Below are 21,003 nucleotides of genomic sequence, written 5' to 3' on the forward strand. Positions count from 1 at the left end.
CTAACTAACTAAATAAATAAATAAATAAATAAATAAATAAATAAATAAATAAATAAATAAATAAATAAATAAATAAATAAATTTATTTAGAATGACAGGAGGACTCGCACCAACGAATAAATAAATAAATAAATAAATAACAGCATTATTTTCAAGTAGACTATAAACTTAAATAAAATAAAATAAATAAAATGATAGATAAATATAAACAAATGAGTAAATAACTAAAATTAATATAATATTGTACGACTCATCTTTTAAAGCAAGTAAAGTGAATTAGGGACCAATCGTTATTTACGGCAGGGGGGGGAATGGGTGTTTTGGCAAAAATATCGACAAAAATTTCGCGTTCCCCCCCTCGCGTCCGCTCAACATTTTCGCGTTCCCCCTTGTTTTCCCAATTTTCTCCATTTAAAATTTAACAATCCCCCCTCCTGGTTCAACTAAAATTTCAGGTTCCCCCCTCAAGACCACAAAAAATTTCGTGTTCCCCCTAAATTTACCCATTCCCCCCCCTGCCATAAATAACGATCGCTCCCTTACATAGAAAAGTCATATTATTTTATAGATGTATATGAAGATAAAGAAAGAACCCAAATAAATGAAGAAAATATCACTATAAAATTTTAAATTTAAAATAAAAAGTATAAAACCCATGATCAAATAAATAAATAAATAAATAAATAAATAAATAAATAAATAAATAAATAAATAAATAAATAAATAAATAAATAAATAAAATTAATATACTATTGTACCACTCAACTTTTGAAGCAAGTAAACTGTATTACATAGAAAAATCATATTATTTTTTTAATAGATGAAGATGAAGATAAAGAAAGAAACAAAATAAATGAAGAAAGAAATCACTATAAAATAGGGTAAAATTTTCATATAAAAAGTAAAGTATAAAACACATGAGTACGGTATTATTAAAATAGGGCCTTATTTTTTATTTATTTCAGGTTTTTTTTTTCTTTATATGATAACAAACGTGACCTTCTGTACAAAAATACCCAACCATTTCAATAAGCTCGGTCACGTCCCCCGTCCTAGATTTTCAATAGTTCTCCATTCATGGCTCATTGGGTCCCGACCCCCTCGGGGGATTTGACATGCTTCATTAGGTCAGTGAACTATTTCACGCACTCATCAACATAATCAGGATGTCAGCCGTGTGCTTATCCCGCTAACAATAATAAATTGGCAATTTAGCTGAAGACAATGGCCGGATGACTTAAAAATATGAGGAGATAAAAGGTCGACGAAATGACATATTTTGAAGAGAAATCTACCAATTTTACTGCATAATAACTGGATAAAATGCAAGTGGAATATTTCAGCAGATAACAAGTCAGGTAATTGTGGCGATTTTTTGCTAAAAAGTTTTAATTTTGGGTTAAATTCCTGAGGGCAAAATGTTAAGCATGTATCGATGAATAAACAAAATGAGGGCTGGGCTTAGAAGGATGATAAGCCTACATAAATTGAGCGACTGAAACAATAGTTTGAGCAATTGTGCCAATTTTGAAGTAGAGTTTTGTGTATACGGGAAATTAAGACATGAAATACCGAAGATGTAGTGCAGATTAAGATGTGAGTAGTGAGTTTATTTTAAGATGTCGAATCCTGAATGTGTGTGAGATGAGTGCACAGAGAGAAATGAGGAGTCAGTGTAGTGCAATGTGACGACATACTCCAACACACATGACACATGAATCATATGGTGTGTATGCACAGGCAACATTTATGAGTAGCATTTACATGTAGGCCAGCAAATGTAATAAATAAATATAGGCTTCCTCACTTCAAAATGGGTACTCGGCGGTAGTACCGAACATCAACATCATGTGATGATCAATTTTTAAGAGTAATATTTTGATTTTTGTCATCAACATCTGTCATTCACATTCTGTCATGTCTTTGTACTTAGGTACATTCATGCATTTGCGCATCACATTAAAGCTTATAGACTTATTTAGCTAGACTGAAACATCATCATCATCATGGCCCTTCATTCAAGTTGTCACTCCTTTCCGTCAGTGAAGTCACTGGAAATCGGAGTGGAGATGTGAGAAGTTTTAATGTAACTGTAGATTAACCTACCCTGGCCTGGGCACAGTCACAGTGGACAATTTTGATCTGCATAGAAATTAGGTCTTGTGCGCACCATTTTACATTTATGTAGCAACTGACTATTTTTTGTAGTGTGAATGTTTGATTGTGTTGAGATGCATTGTACACTTGATCAGGCCTTGTCTTTTGAAAATGTAGGCGAGTGATAAATAGCTCTCCTCAGCTTCATTTTAGGCGAGTGATGGCGAGAAATCGCTCTCGCTCGCCTCAAAAGACAAGGACTGCTTGATTATTTTACACATAGGTCTAAAATATACGGTACGGTAGGGGCCTACCGTATTGAATGTTGCTTGTACATTTATTTGTTAACTCTGCGACTGCGTTTAGAATATTTTGATGCAACTTAACTTTTATTTTAATTTTAATAAGTAGTGTCTAGTTAGAGGAGTATTTCATGATCCTACATGTAGCATCCTCTTTTTATGACATTTTTCAGTAGATATCCATGAAAAAAGCTTATTCCCAAAATTTCAGTTGATTCCGATTTTGCGTTTTGCGAACTACTTCTGTTGTAATTTTGTCTGGTACAGTAGTGGTATACCAGAACGAAATTCAAATTTCGCGATATCTATGCTAAAGAATTTATCTGCAAGAAATTTTTTGTACAAATAAATTATAAACATGTACATTGTACTGTAGACAGAGCAGAGGTTTCAGCAATAAAGCTGGGGATGATGCTGTGGATCACGAAATACCTTATAAATCTTTTTCTTTTGACTATGTTTTTGTACCGGTACACCTATTGTCTGTAATGAACGGTCCGGGGTATGCAATTTTTCAGTGAAAAAAGCTCTTGGTGAAAATTGAGTATTAAGTATCACTCACTCACTTCTGCCTTCTGATTCGTCCAGCGTTGGCCATAGCGTAGGCCATAATTTTGATCACTTTGCTACAAAATTTTGGAAACATGTAGTCAACTTTATGCCATAGACTTAAATCCAGGTGAGCCAGTCCATGCCAAATCACCTGGTGGTTCCCACCTTAGATTTTGCTCATTTTTGGATATAAGGTGGGGATTTATGTCAACCCATCAGATTTCAAACGAAAAATTCTAATTCCTTACAGTTTTTGCGCAGCGGCTCCTCAAAAATTTGACATTTTATGGCTGCCAGGCCTATTTTTCTTTTGTTTTTTATTGTTTAAGTTATATCCTATGTGGGCAAGCTTCCACATTTTTTCTTTTTTAGTTTCTGATAAATATGTGTCAAGCAATTTTTTTCAAATTTGGTACCAACTTGGTATGTTGGACCGTCACGTAATTACGACGATAAAGAAAAATAAAGAAATACATAAGAATTGTTGTATTTATCAATTAGGGGTTCATTCATATGAGGGCATGATCGCTGTTTATGCCCGAGGCGTGAGCCGAGGGCATATAAACAGCGATCATGCCCGAAATTCTATGAATGAACCCCGTTCATACATACCCAACATTCTTAGCAATTCAATACAGATGAAAATAATAAGGCTTTACAAGTTTAAATAACATTTCCATACCGTTTTCCTTCATAAATTGGAAGAAAATGAGTAGGCCTACTTGCAGGAAGCAGCTCGGCTCATGAGGTCAACGGCGGGGTGTCAACGTGTGATACGCGTGAGATGGGCGCGGTGACATGCGCGTGTACGCAACACTAGCAAATCGTGGATCGTGTTAATTGGGTTCCAACGCTGCGTGACGCAGCTTGTTTATGCCCTGCGTACTGGTCATAAACGGTATTTATGACCAGCAAAAGAAGGCGCAAATCCAATCAGAAACGTCGTTATATCGTGAGTATGTATGAATCATATTTAATAAGGGCAAATACCCATCATTCTTTCCTTAAGGTTATTAACTATTTTAAACTGTTGTGATTTGGTAGTTCACAGCATCTTACGAATGGTAGTGAGCTTAGGCAAAAACTGCATTGCTCAATTCATAGCGAGAGTGTAGAAGAATTCAAATATCACAGATATACTTTTATAGGTGCTGTGGTTCTTGAGTTACGTTGTAAAGGGTCATGTTTTTTGAGGTGGGACCCAATTGTGTCACATCTTGCAATTTGTCAAAAATCAACTCCGTTTTTGTATTTCTGATTATATTTCAAAAAGTTTCACCCAAACTAGTAAAAGTATACATTTTTAGAAAGCATATATTGTCATGATTGCAAATCTGTAAAGTTTGAATGGATATACAGGGTGTACCAAAAAATATACAGGGTGATTCCATTGAAAAATACCGAAAAAATTAAATTTCTTTACCGCCCCAATATTTCTACATAGTATATTAAATTGGAAAATGAACTTGATATTTGGAATGTACACAGTTAGTCCTTTCATTAAATGTATAGTTTGCACTATATTTGTTAAGCCCATTGTGTTATACAGGTGTGAAAAAAAGTTGTAAATTAATTTTTAAATTTATGTACAATTTCCTAAGTGCCATTAAATTTGGAAGATATATATTCAAAATAGTTTACAGAATTGCTATAATATCAAATTTAAATATCCAATTCCTATATAGGGTGTTCCAAAAATCAATATTCAGTGAATGATTAGTAACAAAGGTACATATACAATACATGTACAATTAGCCTACATCAATAAACTATTTAACAATAACCAGAGATCAATATGTCATCAGATTAAATCCTTTGACTGTAATAATCTCCTTTTAGAAGATTTATTTCATATTTCAAAGATAAAACAATATTGAAATTTATTTCATATGCATGCATGCAAAATTACAGCCCGTGCATGCAAAATTACAGCCCATTGTATTGTATGACCCACATTCCACTGCATTAATTAAAAGCTTGTTAAATCCTTAATTACTAAGTTCATTAAGATTAACTAAGCAATTATAGTAATAGAAAGTTAAAAAATAAGATTTTATTTTTACTTCTACTAGGCAACAAAGTGCATAAATTTTATTAATGAACATCAACTTCCCATTGGAATTACACAGAGCTCCTCCGCTTCCGGCTCCTCCACTTCCTGCACCACCCCTGACTAATTAACTTAATTAAGCTGTTGTAATTACTTAATACATTTGTTTAATTGTATTTGTTATTAATTCATTAGATTAATAATTTATCTTCAAAATAAGACCAAAACCATTTGTTCATGATGAATTTTAGCAAAAAATATAGGAATAAGTAGACAAAATGATTTAGCAAAATGTGACAGCACCACCTTTTTTAGGGTCCCAGTATAAAAAACATGACCAAAGAGGGCTGAAACAACAACACTTGTGTAAAACGTACATAACTCATTAACAACAATAAATTAAGCACGTTTGCAAAGTATACGATTTGTAGAATGAATTTTTGCAAAACATCAAGGTGTTATTTTTCAATAATATATTGATCTAGATAATGAAAATCGATTTTTAGGTTGCTTCGACCAACAATACCTCGTCTACCCTTAAGACCATTAAATTGACCTTTAATACCTTTAAAATGAGACCAGTTGGAACTTGGTGGTATGTTTCTTTAACAATATAGAGGGTAATTAAAAAGTAAAGAAATTATACAAAAGAATTGTCCAATATGAATACCGGTATCATTAAAATTGCATGAGGGCAAATACCCATCAATTTGTCCTTAACACCCCTAAATTGGCATTGTACATGTAATACCTTTAAAATGAGACCAGTTTGAACTTAGTGGTATGTTGCGTTAATGATATGGGATAATTAAAAATAAAGAAATACAAAAGAATTGCCCGGTATACTTATTATAATTGCAAGAGGGCCAATACCCATCAATTTTTTCTTAACACCATCAAATTGGTATAGTAATACTTTACAATGAGACCAGTTTGAACTTGGTGGTATCTTGCGTTAAACGATATACCGGGGTACAGGGTAATTAAAAATAAAGAAATACTAAAGAATTGTCAGATATGAATATCAGTAGGGTATCAGCCGGGGATAATTGGAGGGGTTAGGGATTTTGATGTGTGCAAATGCAACAAAAACCAAGTACTGGTAGTGCTTGCAAGCAAGTTGATAATGCTGAACATAAAAAATATAAGAAGGCTACTTTGAAGGAGTGTGTGCCTTTATGGAGGGAATATAGTGACACTGAGTGAGTTAAAAAAACAAACAAACAATATAAATTATATAAGTGGTGTAGATTTCTTTTTGACAGGGGGGGATGGAGTTGAAGATATGGATTTTTTTCCTAAAACACCAAAAAAAAAAGTCCAAATTTTCAATTGATCGTCGGCTTTTCCTCCCAGCTATATACACTTTAAGAATATGTCATTAGATTTATAAAATTTACTTCGAGGACTGTTATATATAAAAAATGTGAAAAAATATCAATTTTAATAATTTGTCATAAAATTTGTAAATTATATCGTGAATTTCAAAAATGAAAATTATTTGATATCAGAAAGACATTCTTAGATGTCTGGTAAATGTTTTAAAGGTCAAATTAGGACAGGCAATTTTATTCAAATGACAGGCAACCCTCAAAAGTAGTGTTAAAATATTTTCATCGCTATCAACAATAGACGCAATATGTGGTGCGAAGAACGATGGCCATCGGCAAGTTGATGGTGTTCTTGGTGGACGCTATCACGACGCTATTGGGAGCCTGTCCCGGCCCCTTAAGGGAGGGGAGTATGCGGGGACTTCGAACATGGTACCCGAGGATAGGGGGCGGGGACTTTGCCGGGGATGTACAAGGAAATAGTGCCCTGAGGGGATTTAGCCGGGACTGTTACATGTTTGTAACAGTTTCCAAAATTACATCCCCGGACCGTACGTCCCCGCTATCCCCAGGTCCTGGGGCCGGGACTGCAATTGATTTGTGCATAAGGCCTGCATGGATGGAAACACATTGCTGTAAATACATTATATTCGGTCCTTTCCTGTATACATACTAGTCGTTTGTCTGATCTGGATCTCATGGGAGATCAGTACCGTACTGGTCCGAGTATAGTCCCACCCGTTTTTTATGTGAAAATTTTTCACAATTGGGGGGTGGGATTATACTAAAAAAAAAAAAAAGGATCTAGGATCATTCATGGTTGACCCAGTTAACCTAAAAAAAAAATTTAAAAAAAATTTCAAGATATTTTGTATTTTTAATATGAAAATTGATACTTTGTATTCATGTCATACTCTATTAATGATTTCAAAATGCATTGAATTTGAATGAATGATCCTAGCATCTAGGTCTAGGTCCAGGGACACTCCAAAACCGAAAAAAATAAAAACATTTTTTTACAATTTCTGAAATTTTTCGAAAAATGGGGGGTGGGATTATACTCGAACGTGGGACTATACTCGGACGAATACGGTAATTATTTTATATTGAGTGAGATAAGAAATGTACAATGTAATAATATCACAATACATGATGCTTCAATGTTTTATGCAAGTGTACAGTGTCTAGCTGACAGGGATTACCTGTAGGTGATGCATATCCGCCTTATTATTTCTGAATTCACTCTATAATTAATTGAAATTATGTTATTACGGGTGGTATGTTATATCAGTTTTGAGAACTGAATTTGAGGAATGCAGGTGATAACAACAGCACCATCTGTTCATTAAAAATCCAGGTTAATGTTCACTAATAGGCTTGTAATAGAAAAAAAAATGCTTATAATTTTAAAGTTTATATTGTTGGATATAAATGAGAATCAAAGGCTGCACAACAGTTGTTTACATACATTTTTAAATACGGTACTGAATTCTGTTACTGGTGCAAAAACTGTATGGTACATAATGCAACTAGCAGCTAGATACTGTAGTCTGTAGACCAACTTCATAATGTTGTCATTATTTTTTCAACTTTTTTTCTTTTTCTTTTAGGTCAAGCAGAAGAAAAACAAGCATCTTGAAAAAGAAATTTTGTGCAAATCACTTAGTAAAATAATAATATAAATAATCTTGCCAAGAAAACTCCCACAAATCCCCTGAAAGTGACAGAGACTCTTTAACAAAGATGAGAAGAAAGACATCCGTTCCGGAGATCCGAGATAGCAGCCACAGAATTAGTTACATGCAACAGACCACAGTACATCATGAAGCGACTAGAATGGATACGGATGATGGCCACAGAGATGATAGGAAAGGTAAGATTTTTTTATTTTAAAGAGTTAGCTGGAAAAGCCCAATTAAGGGGTACTACACCCCTGTGGTATATTTGGGATTATTTTTGCATTTTTCTCAAAAAATAATAACACACTGGTAACAAAAGTTATGTACATGTATATTATTGGGGCAAGGAATCCAATTACTATGCACTGAAATGACTCAAGACAAGCGGTTCAGTATAAATGAGGTATATCATAGCGGTATCTTATTTCATATCATAAATAACAAACCGCTTGTCTTGGGTCACTGATATTGCAGTGTAGTAATTGGATTGCTTGCCCCCTATAATATACATAACTTTTGTTACCACTGCGTTATTAGTTTTTGAGAAGAATGCAAAAAATAGACACAAATTTATCGAGTGTTTAGTACCCCCTTAAGGTTCCCAGTTTTGTTTTTTCAGCACAAATAAACTTACAGAAATATGATATATTGAATTTATTTTGTAAATCTTTGTTTACAGTTGCAGTGACATCACTCCATACCAACACTTCAGGTGTGCATCCATGTACACAGTGTGGTATAGACTTTCCCAGTTTAGACGGCCTAAAAAAGCATGAATTCCTTGACCATTCCAACTGGGGTAACCACGGCCAAGATGACCACCTGGATTCGCCTCTGGAACCGAAAGCCAAAGGGAACCACCACGCACCACCTGCAGAATTCAATGGTATTAAGCAGGAAACCAACCAAACACCAAAGAACAACTCTGAGGAAGAAGCAGACAAGAAAGACATTTCCATATTCACTTGCCAATTATGCGGTGCTGCTTTCTTTGACAAGTGCAGTTTAGATCATCACAAAGACATGCATACCAAAGCTATGACACCACCACCGCCGCCGCCGACCAGCACCGCTGCCGCTGCGGTCAAAACCAACAGTAGTAGTAGTCCGTACGTAACACAACCACAGAACACTATGAAAAATTGTAAGTACTGCGGCGAAGGGTTCCTGAGCCAGGCTGCATTGGCCCAACATGAGCACGCGCATGAGTTGGTGACTAAAGACGTGGCGAACCACCAGGTGTATAAATGCCGACATTGCGAACACAAGTTTGATAGGTTTTGCGACATGATGCAGCATGAAAGAACGCACGTAGGAGAAGACATGTTCCAGTGGCAGCTCGATGGACAAGGTAGGCATATATCAAGTTTTTACAAGTTCTGCATGCGACTTAATAAGCGTCCTGGGTGCTTATTATGTCATTTTTGGTGGGGGAGGGGGGTACTTACATGTATAATGCATCAAAAGTTACATGGGAATTTACATACATATGTATTATAATACTTTTTGCAAAAAATATAATGTACCTGTAATGTATAATGTATCTAAAATCACAATCGTTATATCCTAAACTGGAAGGCTTAGTGGGTAACTAATTTTATTCAGACATTGAAAATAGGGCACATACAAATTCTGTAGCTGTGCTTATTAGGTCCAATGGTACTTTATTTACTTTCTGCTGTTACTGTTGTTTTTGTTTTGTGTGTTGTTTTGACTTTCAATGTCATACAATTTTTTGAATAGCATGATAGAAATGGCTTCAATATACACTACTCATCAGTGATGTGTTGAAACTGTTTGACTCTACAGAAGTACAGTTGTTGAGGTTTAATTACAAGTACATGTACTGTATTTGTTTCAACAAGCACCCATGCCCCAATAAGCGTCCATGCCCCAGTAAGCGCCCACCCAGGGTATTTTCAATTTACTAAAGGGTACCATTAATGTTGAAGTGACCGATAGATGTCGATATAGCTGCAGGACTACAAGTCCTTCGTAAACTTGCAATACATTTTCTGCCCGAATGGGTTCACATTGAATTTCTAGGCCGGCACACCCAAATTTTTCCCCTTACAACATATCATTACACCACTTTTGCAGTGAATCATCATCAGTGCCCACCTCTACAAATCTCTGAGAGATAGCACCTAGGTTTCATTATCATTGAGGTATAGGACTTTTTATTTTTTCGGAGAAGAGCAGGTAGGGTAACTACTTGATTACATTTCTACATGTTCATACTACATACTCTGAAAATTTTAGAAAATTCGCACGAGTCCGTTTTTTTTAAATCACATATTTGTTCCTAAAATGGGAGTTATAGCACCCTCAACAGGCACTCTCTCCATAGGGCTACATGTAAAGACCAGTTATAGACAAATGGCCCTAAAATAAAACAGACTTGTTCATTTTTCCTCAAATTTTGCATATGATGTAGATTTAACATCTGGAATGTAATGCAAGTGGTGTCGTTGCTGCTCTTCTAAATTAATTTATAAAATGTCCGCACCAGACCAAGGTGATATAGCCCAGTATAGAATGGCCAAATTCACAGTCACCTCTGTTTCACATCATGGAAACTCCCCCACTTGCAATAGAGGGCATCACGGTCAACAAACTGAAGTGGGTTCTACACCACTTGTACTGAATGAATGGATCAAGTAGATTACTGATGGATGTCTTCTAAGTGAAGATTATGGTGGAAGGAATTTTGACAGTTCTCTCAACAAAATTACTGACTGACTTGATGTTATTGCAAATATTTCAAAATATATATTAAGTGTTTGAGGCATTTTGGAAGGGCTTTATGCATGTTTTCAACAGACTAATTGAGTAGGGAGAAATGATGCGAGTTTTAGGAGAAAGACTAAAAGAACACACTGTTGACACTGCATCAAATACATCAGCAATTGCAGAGCAGCACAAACTCACAGGACATGATGCTGGCACTGACCATGACTGACAACGTCGAAGTGCTCTGCAGAGAAGAAAATTTATTGCCAAGAAAAGTGAGAGAAGCGATTTTCATCAAGAAAAAGACCAGCCCCACCCTTACTATGGACGGGGGCCGAGAACTTTCCAAAATCTATGATACTTTGCTTCTAGAAACAACTGACAAAAGGTAAAAAAAAGAATAAAAAGCCCCAATTATTTCTTTGGGCTTTTTTTTTTTTGGTCTTACACACTTAAAATACCAGTACATGAAATAGTATCAAGTTCAAAGGAAAGCAATTGAGAACAAGAAGGCCCCAAATTGTTTGGGTATGCTAAATAAAGATGTTTTTTTTTAAAATGAAAAATGGCAAAATATTTTTGAAAAAAATTTATTGATATCGAAGAATTAGAGTAAGCGAAAATGTGTGTGATAATAAAATGTATGCATCAATGCGTGCACTTGTGTCTGGTGAGAGTTAACACATTGTGTTGTTGTTGAGAGTGTAAATAGGGTCATATTGTGGTCAATCACCTTATTAGTAACTTCTTCTTTTGTTCAAGTTTAAATCACTACCAGACCTAAATAATAATGCAGGGGTACATGTATATAAACTTGATAATTCCCTGCTTTTTGTTACTGTAGTATGGAAAAAATACTTGTAGCACTTTTCAAATTTCTGAGAATAAAGCTCTTTTACCATTGAAAAACCTGAAGTCATGGAATTAAGAACATCTTTTGAAAATTTGGGGAAAAGTAAGCCCTTCTGTAAAAATATATACCCCCTGTAATCATGGGTGGTTTTTTTTTATCATCGTAAAATATTTTAAGAAATCATAAGAAAAAATAAATGTATCCGCACAAAAATCTATCCACTCATCTCTGATTAGCTCCCACAAAACAAAAAAACTGTATCGCTCTCTTCAACTCAATTCAAATTGTTCACCCCACTTAAAAGATTTCCTAATGTTGAAGCATTTCTTATTTTATATTAATACCTATTGTTAAAATTTGACACAAGAAATTACTTTTCTGTGGATGATTCAACATGAGGCACTTTTGATATTATATGAGCTGAATGACTCATAACAAATAATATGACATAAATTTTCTTCTGTAAATCTATAGTGTGTGCTTACATACACATTATAGAGTGCAGAGTTTTTACAAAGAAAATTGATCTGATTTAAAAGAAACAACAAATATTCATAAGAGGTTGCGAGAGAGTGAGTGAGCGAGTGTTCATCATGATGTATTGTGATTAAATGAATCATCTAACAGAACATGACTGTTGTAAATGATAAATTATATGCTTAGATGATGTGTCTGTACATGTTTTCAACATCGTATAATAAATAACAAAGTACTTGTAGATTTATTAAATGTGTGTTGTGGATATTAATGTCATCGATTAGACCGTATTTGTCAGCATGACATTTGGGGAGAATTTTCTGGAAACTAAATTTTTGTTAAATTATTATCATTAACTCCCATGCACTTTTTGTCATTTTTATTTTGTTTGTTCTATTTTGGATGTAATAAAAGCTGAGTGCATGTCATTTGTAAATTGCTTATGCTGGAAATTATTTTATATGTTAGCATTAAAAACAGTTTGGTTTGGTATTGCATTTGTAAAATTTGTTTCTTTATTTTCCACAGAAATTATTACGGGAAATAATTAATGTTAATGATAAAATTTTTTAAAAAAGCAATTTATAATAATTAGTAAAAGTACTCAATTTTCAGTGGAAGATTAAAATTGAGATATGAATTGTATGGCATTCAGGATCTATTCTGACAATTTTGTTTGATGTCATTCTAATTTTTGCCTGTATTCATTTATAATTTGATAAGATGTAATCCTTGATTTTTTGTCAAATAATACTGGTACCGGGTACATACTTTTTTGTAATACCGTAATCAATATATTTTTGGTTTTTGAAAGTTGAGTTGGAAGTATTTTTCTCCTGTGTTCAGTAATTTGTATAGCAGCATATAAAAAAAAATAAAGGGCTTCTCTCTGTCATTGAAAAAAAGTTGTTCAATGTTCATTAAAACTTTGCTGCTTACTTTCAAATGTTTTTCACTAATGAATAAATTATCATTATCCTAGAACTGTAAGTGCATTTAAAATTCACTTGTATGCATAATATGCAAGAATTATCTTAAAGTAAAGTTCGTTATTGTCAAAACTTTACTTCTTTTCCCAGATGTTTCTTTTAAATTATCAAAAATGTTCCAGTTATGATAATTTTTGGCTCCAGCAATCTTATAACATATTGTTTCACATTTTAATAACATTAAAAAATAATTACAATACATGGGTAGACAAACTAATAATTTGAATTTGTTTCTAAATTTTGAATTTATGCAATTTGACTGTCTGCATTTTATTAATATAATTACCTACTTCATGAAACAGATGTTATTATTTTAATATATTTTACAATTAAGATGTTTAATTTGTTTAAAAGATAAATATTGGTTAATAGAAAATTAAACAGACATGACAATATTATACGATGTACATTTAATATATTGTCAGCTGCAAGTTTAGTGGATGTGCAGGTTGTTTAAATGCTATAGGCTTATATTTTTTATTATTATTTATTGTTAACAGGATGCTTGATTTTTTATTGCTGTTGCAAATAGAGCCCGAAACCCTTACGTTATTATAATTTTATTTCCATTGTTGTTGAGGCTAATTTAAAGTGCTATTTGGTTTGTTTTTAATTGCATTTTGGTCCATTTCTTTTTTACATTAATTGCCAAATATATATCTCAGTACGGTACCGGTAAAACGATTTAAAACATCATGGGGGATCGGAGGGAATTCTAAAAGCTCTGCCCTGATGACACTGAGATGACCTTTGTTTTAAAATTCTATATTGTACTTCAAACTCAACTGTACAGTGATATTACTTTTTACAATTTTTAATTGTTAAAGTTATATTAAAATTGTATCAATACATGTAGATAGTGAGATACATAATATATGAATAGTTCATTATACATGACCCATATAACAATAGAACACAGATAAGAAGAGCCCTGCATAATTCATTACATCCGCATACTCATCTGACTCTCCTTGGTGAAGAACATACCTATTAGAATTCAAATTGGACACGGTCTCATTATTAGGGAACTAATTGAATGAAATAGGTCTACCTCCTTAAAAATATTTTTTTAAACATGATGTAAAAATATAAAAAAAAGAATATCCACTCGTATATAAGTGTTTTTGATTAGGTTTACATTATGACCTGTTCCAGCACATAATATAGCTTAAGTTAGCTTAGGAAGTTTTGAGAACTGTGCAAACTGAGCTATAATCCTAACGCTAAAAGTGGTTTTTGGTTATATCGGATAGGAAAGGCCAATTCTATGCCTTAATGTAATGTCCGTAACAAAGTTTTGGAATGTTATTGCTCAAAACAGGAGCATTTATTTCAAACTTGCAAGTCATGCCTCCAATGGAGACCTCAAGTGCTAATCATGCCTTTAATGGAGTCATGATTAGCAAGTTTGATGTCAGACCTACTTCAAGATAGTAAAGAAAAAAATCCGAGGAAGCACCTTGACAGTTTTTGTCATTATGTAATAGCGTTACGGACGTTAAAACTTGACGTCATTAACACTAAATCAACAGCGAAGGAGGATACAAAAGTATCAATTACAAACTTGCTTTTCATGTTTACATATAATGGAGTCAGACTTGCTCAATAAAACAGAAAAAAAAACCCCACAAAACAGAACAGAGATTTAAGGGTATGTTCATTGTACCATCTTTCAAAAAGGCATGCACTTTTTGTGTAATGTCTGTAACGCTCGTTTCTAATTTTTGTAGCTAATTAACTTGCAAAAGCAAAATTGCTTCATTATATTGAACATTAGAGTGTGTACTAGTAGCATACTAAGAAATGAAGTGTTATACTAACAGGAAACAGGTGTGCTATTCACTTAAAAGTTGCAAGTTGCATGTATCTGTAACGTCCGTAACAGTGGAATTGGCCGGGAAGGAAAAAGAAAAGAAGATGAACAAAGAAGTTACCTGGCACCCTCTGGAGTGGATTAGAACCTTGGACCCCTCAGGTGCCATGCACACGATCACCAACCGATAGCCACATATGTTTCGCTGACCTGGCCAATGAAAGCATGTGTACGGGGGATGAGTTGTGGCATCATGGGATGGATGGATGCATGCATGCGCAGGGGTTTTTCTTTGTGATAGTTTATAGAGTTAGGGTTAAAGATATTTAAACAAGACAAATATTAGCTAAATTCATCATAATTGTCATCATAACCTTTAATTTGAATTTGGTACCTGACATGTATAAAAATTAGAGGTAAAATTTTGTCTATTTAATGTCTACAAATTAGTAATTATCACATTTTTATATTTCTCTCTGGACTAGTGACATACATGTAGGCCTACAATGTAAATCAATGTAAAGACACTATAAATAAGCCAGTGGTACCGTAAAAAAGCAAGCATTTTGTTCATAAATTTTGCCTATAAAGACCTGCATTTGTACACGCTTTTAAAACATAGTGTTACAATGTACATGTAATTAATAGTCCAAAATTGTTTTCAGCACAACAGGACAAATTTGTTAGTAGTATTAGATCTATTTACTAAATGTTCCCCATGTTTTGTTATTTTGTTTGCCCAGAAGGACCTAAGAGAGCCCGTGGAAGACCACCAAAGGCCGCCAAAAAGCCAAACTGGCAAGTCTACGCTGAAATTGGTCAGTATATGTGTATTGTTTTATGTTTTATTCTGATAAGTGTAGGTCGGCTTCAGCTGGCCTGCATGAAACAATATTGTAAATAATGCTTTAATAAATCACCAAGTCTATTTTAAATGTATTCCAGCTCCCTTCTTGGTTGAGCACTTTACTGTGGATGATTTACCTTACTTGGATTTATTTATTGTTTTATTTATTCATTTCAATTTAATTATTACCAGTATTTCATTTTTGATTATATTTTTTTATTGTATTGTTTTATTTTTATTCAAAGCACCATCAGGCAAAGGATTGAAATGAAAAATTTGTTTGTTCAGCCGTGTAATGCAAAATGCAGATGTTACGATATTTTTTTGTATTTTGTATATATTTTTTTCAAAATGAACAAGAGAATATTTTGAGAATATATCAAACAAAGAAATGTGGAATTTTATTTTGGTGACTTTTTAATTCAAATTTCTTATTCTTAGAACAGATATTTTGTAAATATATTTAATGGTGATCATATGCTCAAATATGGTATAATTAATTGAACATTCCTTTTCATGTTGTATTTGAACAAAAGAGTCCTTTCATCTATTCTTCTTATTTCCGTACCATTAATATGCATAAAAGCAACATCAAATAACATTACAAATCATTAAAATCAATGATAGACAATAAATTACATTATTGTAGAAGAAAAGGCTGCATGGCCAATAAAGCCAGATGGTAGCCTAAATTTCCATGTACATGTATCAAAAAATAGTTACTAAATCAATAAAATAATATGTTTGATCATAAAATCAGTAAAATATCTAATTATAAAAAAAATTCAATTACATTACGAAATAAATGACAGAATTGTGAATTACACAAATTAATGTATTTAAAAGAAGTTTCATGGCGATGTGCGTAGTATCGCTTGTAGACTGGCATCATAATGATATAATTTTATTCATGAAAAATTTAATTCTGTTTATTTAATAACAGATCAGTACCTGTCTGATACAATGCCAAGCTCTCCAGGTTCACCAAGAAGAGGGCGCCGTCCAAAAGTTCGCAAGTACACCAAGCATAATCGTCCTGGCTCCCATATTAAGAGAGCCAAAACAGCATACTTTTATTTCTTGGAGGAATTTAGAAAACAGTACAGAACAGAGGCTGGTTGGAATTGTAAGGTAGGTATACACGTCAATGTCGTAAAAATATTTCAGATGGATTTTGAAAATATTTAGTAATTCAGATTTTGACATTCCCTCTGGCTTTATAAGTTTGGTCCGATTAGATTTTGTCAATCATTATTACGTGTACATGTAGGCCCATAATAAAGTACCCTGGAGTGGGGTTTATTCCAAAGAAGATTAGGCTTAAGGGGGTACTACACCCTTTAATAAATTTATGTCTATTTTTGCATTTTTCTCAAAAACTAATAACACAGTGGTAACAAAAAATGTATATTATAGGGCAAGGAATCCAATTACTACACTGGAATTTCAGTGACCCAAGACAAATGGTTTGTTATTTATGATAGGAAATAAGGTACCGCTATGATGTACCTCATTTCCTATCATATATACTGAACCGCTTGTCTTGAGTCACTGAAATTTCAGTGTAGTACATGGATTCCTTGCCCCAATAATATACATAACTTTTGATTCCAGTGTGTTATTATTTTTAAGAAAAATGCAAAATAGTCACAAATTTACCACAGGGTGTAGTACCCCTTAAAAAAGAGGCCAGACTCTGATATGTTGATCATGGTGAGTGAAATAGTTATAACTTCAGATTATTTTGCCATTCACTCACTAAAATTTGATTTTAAAGTGAGTGCTAATTTGATTTCTGAATTGAATGCGTGCCAGTAACATGCACTAAGACGCAAATCATTGTTCAACATCAGGCTTTTACCGAAAAATGCCGTAGATCACACTATTTTGGTCTCCATGTGTGATAATTTAGTATGGTGGGTTTACCATGTAGCATTACACACCAGGCTATACTGATTACAGACTTTTTAAGTGTAATATCTTTGGTCTATTATCACTTTACTACTGAACTTTCACAAAACACATGATGCCAAATGGTGATTTTGACCATCTCATGCATTTTTCTACTGTTTTTGGCTGTGGTCGTCATGTATGTACGCATCAACAAAGAAAAGGACAAAAAGGTCCATATACGTGATATAAAGGTCCATATCACGTAATGACACCCCAACTAAAAGCCCAGATGGTGTTGTGTAAGTGTAATGATTCTAAATAGGATGATTAATGGAAGATTTAATATACAGTTCTTGATACATGTGTCTATACATGGATTTAATTAAGATTACAACTTTTCTCTTTTTTGCCCACACATTTTGAAGGCAAGTGAGATCACCAAAGCATGTGGAACCAAATGGAACTCTATGAATGATTCAGAACGCAAACCTTATGTAGCACAGGCGGTAATAGATAGAGAAAGATATGAATCGGAGGTAAGTTTCTTTCTTCATCTTCTCTTCAAACCTTTATTTCATATAACCTTGTGAATATACATGATGCATGAGACTATGTTATTTATTAGTATGATAGGCCTAGTATTTATTTGCCAAAATGCGAAGGCAATACCTGGTTACTATAATTAACAACTCTGCATAAAATTAATGACCTCTGGGTACCCTGCACGATCAAACAATTTATGCACACGCAACTACCTTATTTGAATGATAAAGCATTTGTTAGTCGATTGCTAGCTAGTCGGTTATTCTGTTTATTAAAAGGGAAAATGAAAGATAAAGTTCAAATTTTGTTTTTCGATAATTAATTTAGCATCGGGTATTGTGAAAATTTAAACATTTTGCTTGGACCATGGAATATCCCTCGGGCTACACCCCTCAGGGTATTCCTTGGTTCCAAAAGCAAAATGTTTAGATTTTTCACAATACCCTCAAAAGAAGTGAGTATGAATTTCAAATAGAATTAGAACATTAAATAACTCTATTTGAAACTCGCCCTCCCTCTGTGGAAGATTCAGGTTGAATGTTTCTCAGAGGGTGTATGAAATTCAAATGCAGCTGCCTAATGTGTTCATTCCATTTAAAGTTCATCCTACCCTGCAGAAGATATTTCTGAAATCTTCCACAGGGGGAATATCACCTATAAATGGATTAGCCCAGTAGGCCTATTCTGAAAACGATTACATCATCGAGGGGAAAAGAAATTGAAGAACTGTATTTTTATCAATATACAGTTATCAAAAAACTTCTTCAATTATTATTATTATGTATAACCAAAATGTCACTTGGATCTGTAACCCCTCCTTTCTTTCCTTTTGAATAGATTTCAGTCTTCAAGAAGGAACGTGATCCCGAGAAGCCCAAGAAACCACCAACAGCATTCTTCTTCTTCCTCACCGACTTCCGCGCCCAAATGGCAGGCCAGAAGATTGAGACGGGGCGTCGTCTGACGGAGATCTGCGGAGAGCAATGGAACAAACTAACAGAGGCTCAGAAGTCACCTTATATGAATGTCTATGCAGCAGAGGTGAAGAAATACCAGGATGCAATGGAGGAGTATAAATCAAGAGTAAGTCTTGTCTTGTCTTGTCTTGTCTTGTCTTGTCTTGTCTTGTCTTGTCGTGTTCTGATACTACCTAACACCCCCCCCAAAAAAAAAAAAATTGGGAGTCAACCGGGTAGGGTACTTGGAGTGCACTGCGACTGGCGATTAGTTGTTTTGCAGGTGGTTGTTGATTGCTTTCTTGAAGGTTGCTTTTTCTTGGATGTTGGTAGGGTATTCCAATCAGTTATTGTACAGGGATGAAGGACAATTTGTAGCAGTTTTTATTTGTTGAAATAGATGTAAAACTCTTTGCTGCTTGTGATGTATGACGCAGTTCCTCATTACAGGGCGCAGGGTGTTTCGCACTGGAGTGGCGAGGTGACCTGCTACAGCTTGATGAAAGATGTCATGGAGAGACATACAGACAGACAAAATAACAGACATTCAGGCATTGGATTTAGATTTTGGATTGACAAAAATATAACTTTGGTAGCCTGGTAAAGGAAATACCCAGTTTAAATTTCTTTGGTAGAACTTTTGTTGTAAATGTAGTATAAATGTTTGGTATCAAATTAAAAATAAAGATAAAGTTTTATCCAAACTTGCAGAGAACAGAAAATCGAGAGAGACACATAAGTTGATGTTTGCCATTGTTGTTTGATTGTACCTACAGAAGGCAACTGCATCGGAGAATCTTGGCCCTCAATGGAGAAGTCCAGGAAGACCAGTGAAGCAGGAAATGCCGCCATACGATATGACTCCGTCTCCCATGTAATGGACCTTATTGGAGCAACAGTTGAACATACCATGCAAGCAAGCTCAACAACTCATTAACGTCGTACAAACTAGCGAGGTTGTCATGAATAATATGGATAGAAGATGGTAGAGGTAATTTAGTTTGATTGTCTGTCAGTATTTATTATAGCAGAATTCATTACTGCTTGTAGTAAGAAAAGTAAACCAGGACAATTATACTTTCACAAGTGTAGGTCATAGTTTGAACCAGTATTGGCAATTGTTATATACTTTCATTAGACACTACTTTGTGAAAACTATGCCTTACATACGGTATTTCGTCAAATAAACGCCCCCGGGGGCGGGGGGGGGCGTTTATTCAAGGTCAATTTTAGAACGATAAAAACGCTAAAATGATGAAATATGAACTAGAAACACTGACTTCTGGCTCACTTCCGGGTTTCCAATCCAGATTTTCGCCAATTATTGACGCTATTATTGACGATGTCGGGAACTTGGTAAGCTTACTACATAAGATGGCATGGAAATATAGGCATTTTTGAAACATCTTCAAAAAAGTGGTGGGGGCGTTTATTTGAGGGGGGGGGGGGCAACTATTTGACGAAATACGGTACTTAATTGTGATCCGATATATTGTTCAAAGAAAATAACACAACTCGTACAAGAGGTTGATGTAGTACAAAAATATTATACTGTGTTCAAGCAGATAATATTAATCCTGTTTAATAATCAAACACATAGATCTTAAAGTCCATTCAGTTAATGGTACTCATGAATGCCTTTTTATATTGTGTTTGTTTTTAAAAGGCGTAACTTCAAAATATGAACAATGAAAGGTACTAAAAAGACACCATTTAAGACATCTCAAATTTCAAACCATAAAATGATAATATCTACAAAATAAACCAAACCTTGGTCCGGATACCAGAGACAAAATTCAGCATATTGTGAATGATACAAAGAAATGAAATATAAACTTTTTTAAAGGTATGCCACATCCTTTGATTAAACCAAAGGAATTTTTTTGTT

The 21,003-nt window shown here is 34.1% G+C and overlaps 1 protein-coding gene across 2 annotated transcripts; it reads left to right on the forward strand.

Moving 5' to 3' along the window:
- The first annotated feature begins 1,193 nt into the window (after nucleotides 1-1,193).
- LOC140169784 (uncharacterized) lies at nucleotides 1,194-20,228 on the forward strand. 2 transcript variants are annotated; one of them, XM_072193090.1, is made up of 8 exons: nucleotides 1,194-1,358; nucleotides 7,943-8,205; nucleotides 8,691-9,362; nucleotides 15,623-15,694; nucleotides 16,667-16,854; nucleotides 18,042-18,152; nucleotides 18,997-19,242; nucleotides 19,892-20,228. In XM_072193090.1, the coding sequence occupies exons 2-8, from the start codon at nucleotides 8,076-8,078 to the stop codon at nucleotides 19,991-19,993; spliced, it is 1,521 nt and encodes a 506-aa protein (XP_072049191.1). In that variant the 5' UTR covers nucleotides 1,194-1,358; nucleotides 7,943-8,075; the 3' UTR covers nucleotides 19,994-20,228. The 2 variants fall into 2 exon arrangements, with proteins under 2 accessions (XP_072049191.1, XP_072049190.1); XM_072193089.1 differs by having other exon boundaries at nucleotides 15,620-15,694; nucleotides 19,892-20,227.
- Nucleotides 20,229-21,003: the final 775 nt, after the last annotated feature.

The sequence above is a fragment of the Amphiura filiformis genome, chromosome 14, assembly GCF_039555335.1.
Source record: "Amphiura filiformis chromosome 14, Afil_fr2py, whole genome shotgun sequence".
In the NCBI taxonomy this organism is placed as follows: Eukaryota; Metazoa; Echinodermata; class Ophiuroidea; order Amphilepidida; family Amphiuridae; genus Amphiura; species Amphiura filiformis.